The sequence below is a fragment of the Dendroctonus ponderosae genome, unplaced genomic scaffold (assembly GCF_020466585.1).
Source record: "Dendroctonus ponderosae isolate FM_Combo_2020 unplaced genomic scaffold, Dpon_F_20191213v2 Dpon_F_20191213_6, whole genome shotgun sequence".
Classification (NCBI taxonomy): domain Eukaryota; kingdom Metazoa; phylum Arthropoda; class Insecta; order Coleoptera; family Curculionidae; genus Dendroctonus; species Dendroctonus ponderosae.
The window spans coordinates 5,010,108-5,018,799 of record NW_026018814.1 but is presented as its reverse complement, the minus strand read 5'-3'; the positions used below and the strand labels follow the sequence as shown (position 1 = coordinate 5,018,799).

General features: G+C 33.4%; 3 protein-coding genes across 6 annotated transcripts in view; 2 read left to right on the top strand and 1 right to left on the bottom strand.

Annotated features, from left to right (window-relative positions):
- Nucleotides 1-8,692, top strand: part of LOC109540621 (protein madd-4) — a 247,918-nt gene that overhangs the window by 190,032 nt on the left and 49,194 nt on the right. The gene's annotated exons all lie outside the window — the stretch shown is intronic.
- On the top strand, nt 4,553-7,172 carry LOC109540624. Its single transcript, XM_019909059.2, has 2 exons — nt 4,553-4,660; nt 6,519-7,172. Exons 1-2 carry the CDS (start codon nt 4,649-4,651, stop codon nt 7,098-7,100), a joined length of 594 nt encoding a protein of 197 aa, XP_019764618.1. The 5' UTR covers nt 4,553-4,648; the 3' UTR covers nt 7,101-7,172.
- LOC109540636 (elastin) overlaps nt 7,845-8,692 on the bottom strand; it is a 109,952-nt gene continuing 109,104 nt past the window's right edge. The window contains exon 3 of the mRNA XM_019909072.2: nt 7,845-8,129. Coding sequence (XP_019764631.2) covers nt 7,936-8,129 — 194 coding nt within the window. The 3' untranslated portion in view covers nt 7,845-7,935. The remainder of the gene's footprint in view (nt 8,130-8,692) is intronic.

Genomic DNA, 8,692 nt, shown 5'->3' with positions numbered 1-8,692 from the left:
AAAACGGAAGAATTTTCGAGTAATCAACATCCTGAAAATGCGATTTTCATCGCTAAGGCCGAACAACTAAAAAACTATCCGATTTTCGTTCATATTTTATATAGCAAAAAGTTATTGAAATTCAGATAAGAATTCATAACTAAAATAAAATGTAACATCTTCCGTTCGAATAAAAGTTATTTTGTGCTCTGCAACTGTTCAGGCAGCCCCTGTTTAATTGTGAATATATTTAAAGTACGCTCGTTCAGTAAGGTACAATATGACAATGATAAACTGAATCAATAACTTCTCGATTTTTGCTTAGAGTTCAGCTGTGAATTGACAGAAAAAGACAGAAGATAATGTTTATTGTGAATAAAGAACAAATAGTTGTTTTCTTTCTAATGTGCCAATACTCTGTTTGTTAACGACAGGCAGAAGAATATTTGTTTAAGAGTTTTAAATATTGGTTTACATCCACAACTCAACAGCTTAAGTTAGTCTTTTTCTAGACAGTTTTTCAACTGACTGTTTTGAGCGTAACCACCAACCACCAAGCTAGTGGTTTTGTGGCTTCTTGATGAAAAAAGTTAATATATAGTTGAAAGACAAATTAAGTGTAAAATGCCAAGGCCGACATTTACACATAAAATCAAATATGTTCGTCCAATGGATTTATATTAATTGTTGAAAATTATCAAAACTTTTCAATCTGCCAGCTTATAACAGCGAAATTAAATTTCACTTTGTGATATAGAGTAGATAATGATTTTCCACCAATATTATGAGATATTCCGCTGATCCAACTATTCCATCTCGTGTACCACACGTTCCCAGCCGAAGCTTATTGGATTCGTTTTACCTGAAAATCTAATTTGCTGTTCCATTAAAGGGGGGCCAAAGAAGGAAGTCTATTAATTTCCATACGAAAATGTGTTTTGATGACGACAGCCTAAGTTGTTCCTAACTATAAACGCGGAAATTGAAAAGAAATTGGGCGTCGGCTGACAAGGTTGTCTGCCTAAAAACGTGAACGCCCAAGATTATATCGTGCGTTTAAGTAGATGTTTTCGTGAAGGAACTGAAGCATGTTTATGGCGTCATTGCCATTGATTTGCTAGCATTAACGACGTTATTCATGAACCAATTTTCAAAAATGAACGTAGAACAAATCCGTGAATTAAATATGTTCGTTTTGAAGTAATTAGCAACCGCAAGGTTTTTTTAAGCCAATTAATTATTGATGTTACAGAAAACTTGGATTTGATCACACAAATCGGTAAGGCGACATTCTAATTTAATTCATATGTCGCACGACTCTTTTTTATTTTCTCTTTGATCGAAAGATGGGAAGAAGCAGAAGTAGCTTGATTTAATATCGGTTGATGCGTGTTCAACTTTACCACAAAAAATTAAATTGAATTTTTGTTTATAAGTTTACACCTTATTACCAGCATGTCAATCAAATTCTGCTTTCCAAAGAAAACTATAAGCGCAGAAGATTACCTAAAGTGTTAAACGGTTGATTCCATTCTCGAATTCTCTTATTAGGTTTTTAGAGTTAAATGTGTCGCAAGTATCAATCAAAGATTAAGCCTAAAAGATATATTTTTTTAAATTTCTCCAATTTTCGATTAGAGTTAATATTTGCACGTTGGCTTCGACAAAAGTCATTCCGTCATAATTCACAGTGCATCACTGACTGTACGGTCAGTTAAGTAAATCATTTCAGAATCAAATAATTTTTAAATTTGAGTTTAGATTGCGCGTGCTATTGAAAATCACTACTATTTGCGGCTCACATTGCTTCATAGTTGTTTATATTTAGTGACAAACTTATTTGTTTGAGTTTAATTCCTTTTGGGTCTTAAATTAGTGAGTTTTTTTCTAGCAGCAAATAGATCGACAACTAAGCGTTTTTGGAATATAGTATATTAATAATATGCAGGGTGTCCTGTAAGAACAGGATCAAAAGAGCACAGATTCTTTGGCTCAAATGATGGTCTTCACGACCATTCTTTTATTAAGAAAAAATGTCTGGCTCCTCTGTAATTGACGATTAAAGTTCTTCAAAAAAAAATATATTTTTGTAGTATCGCGCGAATGGTACGAGTGAGCTTAATAAAACTCGCTGTGAATTTATTTCTTTGTAAGATTCAAATTTTGATGAAGCAACCGAGATTCATCCACTTTGGGCAAGTGAGGAATTCTTGAGTGTCTTGGTACAAAAACCAGCAGATTTTTTTGTTTGGCAGCTGGAATTAACTGATATTTTATTCAGTTGTTGTTACAAAAAAAAATTTTTTTTTAATAAGTTTGGCCATCACTAACAAGAAGAGCCAAATATTTTTCCTAGCAAAAAGTAGATCAGGATATCCTCTTTTGATCCAAAATATATCGTCCCTTTTGATCATGTGCTTATAGGACACCCTGGAAATCTAAACTAACTTTTTGCAAAAGATTCAACTAGGGATGCATTGACACACCAAACATCCGATAAAGAACGAAGATAAACGATAACGGTAAACTTAGTAGCAAGTAATAACTTAAACAACCAAATTTTAGAATCATGATTTTTTTAAAGTGCTTTTCACGCAGACGGCGAATTTCTGCTCTAATTCTATTCTCGCAAACTTCATACTCCCAGTTAACAAAATATTCAGAACGGCAAAACTAAATGGAACTGGATAGCAAAGAATCGTAATATTAGTAGCGATAGATATTAATCAATATTTATGGATTAATCCAATAACATACCACTTTACTTGACCACATCTTTAGCCTATTTATATAACTAAAAATATGTAACAAAACACTGATTTAAATAGAGTTAACAAGTCTAGAACAATTTTCATTTTGGTGTGAATGTTATTTAATTAAATTAAAGGAACAAGCACATTGTAATAAATTTTCTACCAGGCGCTGACGACCTTAAAATTCCATTACCAGAGCCTAGAACACATGCCGCTTTGCCATACGATGGCAATATTTATAATGTCAAGAACTTTTCAAAATTCGGCAATTTCTGGGCGCAATTAAGGCAGTAATAAATTACATTCAGTTAGACTCTGAAAGCTCGACGGGACACATGAAAAACCGAAGTTAAACTGTTAATCAAACCTAAACGGAAACATAATTAGATCGCTTTGGGTTGTTATTTTTGCAAATACCGTATAACAAAATTTCATATGATGTTCAAATATTAGTAGTATTTGTGGAATAATAACCTTACCACCTCGAGGGGATGTTTTTCATATACAGAATGTCCCAAATGTAATGGCACAATATCTTAAGCTCTTAGTCTCAATATCTTAAGCGCTCGGGTTTGTTGCGACATCGATCAATAATAGTTTCTGTGTACATTTAATATGAGAATAAACCAGGTACTTTCCATATACATGACGACGAATGTTGCAGAGATACCACCGTAGAAGGCTTTTTTGTAAGAGTTGTTAAAACTTGATTGCATATTTCTATTGATTTTCGTTTATTCGTAAATGTTTCCAGTTGTGCATTCACAAATTTAAAGCGATTTGTTATTTATTAGTACCAAAGGAAATGACCTTAAAGTCCAAGATTAATTTAATATTATATTCATTTATTAAGGAATTTTATCAGTAATTATTGGTGCTTGGCACTACTGAAGCACTGAAATAGTGGAAACTGCTAATATGTCACATAATAAATTCAGTTTAAGTCAAAAAACAATTTAAGTCACAGCACATATGCAAACTATTTTATTTTGTTCAGTCAGTACTTAAATACCTTAAAAATTTATATAAAAATAACCCGAAAGGTACGATATTAAATTTAAACAGAACTGAAAATAAAGATCACAAACTGCATTGCAAAGTCGATAAAAACATTGAACTGTTAGTAATTTTGGGGCTTCTAGTTTGACAACAAACAACATTAATTTATGCTCTACTGCTTTCAAAATCAAGTGTATTGATTCCTATTTTCTCTTGAGAAGACGAAGACTTCTCTCCTATTTCGACAGTAATGTTCAAATTTTGTTTTACAAGTTATTCTATAGAAATATGCTGTGTGAAGCCTCAAATCTTATTTCTGATCAAATAGGTTCCAATCATTCTGTACTCACGGATACTTGAAAGCTTAGTAGGAACAGTAATCGAAACCATTAACCATTCCTGACATTGAAAACAAAAATAGTTGCTAATTTAGATCCGGCTTAATTTGTTCTTTGAAAAATTGTTCTTTATTTGTCTTTCGAGTGGYAAACAGTGACATAATTCATATCTAATTTTGATYAAAATYYTTTTGATCAATTTGTAGATTTTAATTTTAAACTGCGGGTTTTTYCARCTCGCCCAACGATTGCCAAAGTAGATACGAAGCCTACGATATACAGATTAATTTATTTGCCCACCTATAAAACTAAATAATAATATTGTGTAATCKTTAAGCTTTTRGGCTAAGCCTTCGGGCATCGGCACTTCCTTAATTCAACCTCCATGAACCAACTGGTAGCAGGAATCCACCAATGGAAGCTTCTGTGCGGATGAAAATGCAAGTGATCTTAATTATCGACGTAAATCCAGTTGGCTGTTGAACTTTAGGATCGAAAACCGCAAGGACGTCTCTTAATATAAAAAGTACGGGTCTTGATTCGATTAGTATTGTGCTTTATCTCAGCAAACGTGCCGCAATGGACAAAAAAGTAAGTAATTATTTTTGCGATATTAATCGCATAGTAATTTTTGTGTAACAAACCATTTGTATACAAATTTTATTACTTTGAACTATTTGTATGTTTCATTTTTGAAATAACCATTGGGTAAGTATGTATATTTCATATTTGTATCAGATTTTTCGATAACCGCAGATTTTTGGCAGTTAGTCGTAGTGAGATTGCATCTTAATGCTTTTTGTTGGTTTAAATATGTTTAAAGTGAAGTAATACGGACAACTATTTTGAAATAATCCAACAAGCATTTTGTGCTTACTATTTTGAACAAACGTGATATCCCATCAGAAATGTTCATTTAATCAGAATCATAAATCGAAGTAGTTTTATATCAGACCTAGAATTGMACATAAATAATAGAGCTTTTATGGAAGTTGAATTTATTCCATTKAACCACACTTTTTYGATCGCATGGTCACAAATTTGATATCATAAATAGWTTATACAGGATATCCTAAAAAGGGTTTGTAGGTAACCAACCATCCATCCGCAAAATGCGGTTAGATTATTTAAGATAATTCGTAAAATTGRCTGTAATTTTGTTTTCTTAATAATAGATTTTTKAAAAMTTCTTGCTAATTAATACTCACCAGAACGTGACTGWGTCTAACACAYYGTTATACTAATYAGTTGGAAACAACTTTATGGATATGAGCCCAAATAGATATTAATTCCAYATTTCCAGTAGTCGAAAGTTTTAAGGGAACTGTCGTATGTTTTCTTGCGAAATTCGRAGAWTATTTAGCYYAGTTTCTTCGTYAGTTCGCAGTACTACATTTTCATMGTTTAATATTCTAAAAAGTATTCCTGTTTTATTTTCTAGCCGCAGAAGATCTTGCTGTCCAGGTAATTTCTAAATTCCTGCACGGRCACACTTCTGTCAGCAGTATAAAAGAAAATGTAACTGTATCTTCAACTTATTCTCTGCCATGTGAAACGCAGYTCATTTCTACAAAAAAAAAWATTTTTYKACGACTTTCCTCATTAAGTTTYGTTAAYGTTTCAATCATGTKAAGATCATCAAYCAGTAATGTCATAAAATAAATTGGAAAGAGCAAATCACTAAAGTTCTACATAAATATCATACATTTACTTTTACAGCCTGATCAGCCGATCAACCGATTTGACTCATTAAATAAATCTTTTTGCATTTTGCTCAATTCTTCGAATTTAAAATCGAATGAAGGTGAATTGATTTCAAATGAAAGTTCTTATAATTGAAATACATTAACGACAGAACCTCACTCACATTTTTCTTTAAGATATTGATTTCATTTACTTTCAACAACAGCTTCTGTTCTATTTGAATCAGGGTGTAGGCTTCTTCCAGCAGAAGAAAAGCACAAAATCTTCGCTGTGTTACATCAACGGAACTCATATTTCTTCGAATAGACGACCCACATTCCAAATATTCTTTTTGTTTGACCTTCTATTTATATTTAGGTGCGAATATACAGTAGTACACAAATACATCAAATATTACGTAAGAATTTAAATAGGGCGTTCTTAAGCCCACTTTTAAATATGAAACTATTTATCCAACATAATATAGTTATCTGGTGCATTCGTTTTCTGAAAAACCCTGTAAATTAAATGTAAAATGAGACTCAATACCCAAGAGCAAAATCGCATTAAGGAAAGTAAAACAAAATGCATGTTTTTGTCGAATGTTTTCATTCATTCATTTTCCCAAAGAACAGTTTACAAACTGATCCGCGCAATACAGAAATTCACTGGGAATTTGCATTTAAATTTTAACGGGAAACTTAGCAGTTACATCATAAAATAGTTAACTTTTTAAATGCCAGCTAAGTTCTTATTAACTTTTCAGGTAGCTTGCGTCACTCTTTTCTGCTTTGCTTTGGCAAATGCCGAAATCATTCCCTTGCAACCGGGCAATATTCTGCAAGGGCCGAGTACCAGAACCAAAGTGATTGGACCTGATGGTAGCATAATCGATGCTTATGCACCAGGCGGTAAAATTGTCTTGGAAGGTGACACTGGACCTCTACTTCAACCAGCTCCCGTAGTTTACTCCCAGGCAGCTGTTGTGGAACCCCAAGTGTATTCTCCCATCAGCGTTCAACAACTAGTTTTGGCTGAACACAATTCTAACTCAGTAGAAGCCGTAGCTCCAGTCCAAAAAGTTGTAGCTGACAGCATTAGCGTGGAAGCCTCGAAAATCTCCAGGGTGTCCGAAGATGGACAAAAGGTGTTCCTTCATCCCGGTACCCCTGAGCGAGTAGAGACTAGGGAATTCGTGCCAGTTACTGAAGATTCGGAAGAAACCGCTACTCCCACCACTGAAACAGCAACCATTGAATCATTCACTGAAGATTTAAGTGGAACTTACGTACCGGATAATTTTGAACGGCTGTTCGATGATGGCAGTTACAGACCTGAGCATTTTTAAATTCATTTTGGAGACTGAGATAATGTTTAATCGCTTATTAATTGTATTTGATAAATATACGTAATTTATATAGTGGTTTGTTTTGATGAAATTGTATAGTGTTTTGCATATTTTCGTGTCGTTTATTTCATTGGAATATCTAAAACTTTTTCAAGTCTCGTATCTAAGCATTTATCTTTCTTTCGGTTTTGTTGATGTCGCATTAAATTTAGTTTTTCTGCTTATAGCTCTTCTAAAATCTAATAACTAAAAAACACGAAAGCAAACCCAAACTTAGACGTTTAATGACAAATAAAAAGTGTCCTTAAACTTGCACAACATTACATGCGTCCTTGCAGCAAAACGCTTCTTGTAGGGTCAATAAAGAAATGTTTTTCAGTTATGTAGATTATCCCACATGGTTGTTGTTGAAGATACAGGTGCATGCGGCGATTATTGAATGAAAATGAAACCATACGATTCTACTATAAAAATATGTCGTCACACTAACAAGACAGATTGGATGGATGAACTTAACGAACTCAATTTACAATAATCCAGTCATCACGATAAATATTTCATCCTGGTGCAGATGGAGTTTTAACTTAGTTAAATTTCATCCAGTTCTACATTTTGCTTTACATTTAATGGGCGCTTATACCAATACCTACATTATTCTATTTCTCTGGCGCTCAAACGCCTGGTAAGAGTAACAGTTAGCTGAATTGCTGTAAGGGTTTTACTCAAAAAGTAACAACTCATGCATGTACTTAAACAGTATATTATTTATCTCAATACAAAAATCAAGTGCACAGCATTGGGCATCTCAGTCAAGGCGAATCAAATGCTTGGTAATTTAAAGTCCATGAAGACCGGGTTTGTAAGATCCGTCATCGTACAACTTTTCAGTAAGGTCAGGGACGTATTGGCCTTCAATACCAGATCCTTCCAAACCCAACAGTTTAGCGGTCAAGCCAGGACTGGCCAAGCCCAAACCTAAACCCAAACCGCCTACAACACCACCAGGTACTATCGAAGAAGCAATGAGACCTAAAAAAAACAGTTTTGCATGAAGGATTTGTCGGAAAATATAATTATGTGAGCTAATTTTTTAGATCGACGTGTCAATGAGAGAATCTTTGTGTTTGTGTGCTCTGTTTAACCTTCAAGTTTGCTTAAAAGTGACTGAAAGTTCCAAAAAGCTTTTAGTAAAATAATTATCCTAAAATATATATCAAAATTTCCTGTTTTGTGTATGAAGCAGACATTTCAAAATTGGAAAAGTTTTATTTGAACCGTAAATTATGCGCATTACAACTTATAAAACCCAAATTTTAATCCAAAAATTAGTTGTCAATGAGCAGATGAAAAGGGTTGATAAAGCTGAAAGAACAAAATCGTCCGGAATGTCGGACATATTTATGTTAAGAAGTCAAGCATTGTTTATAGGCATCGGCGAAATAATATCCTTAAATTTGGCTTATGTTCAAAAAATATCTGTACAGTTTTTATTCAAGTTCGGAATCGCATATTTTCAGAATGATAAACAAGAGGTTCACTTGCAAGTTATTAGCCCTAGAATAATTTATATCTTCGTTTTTGTCCGTGATGTT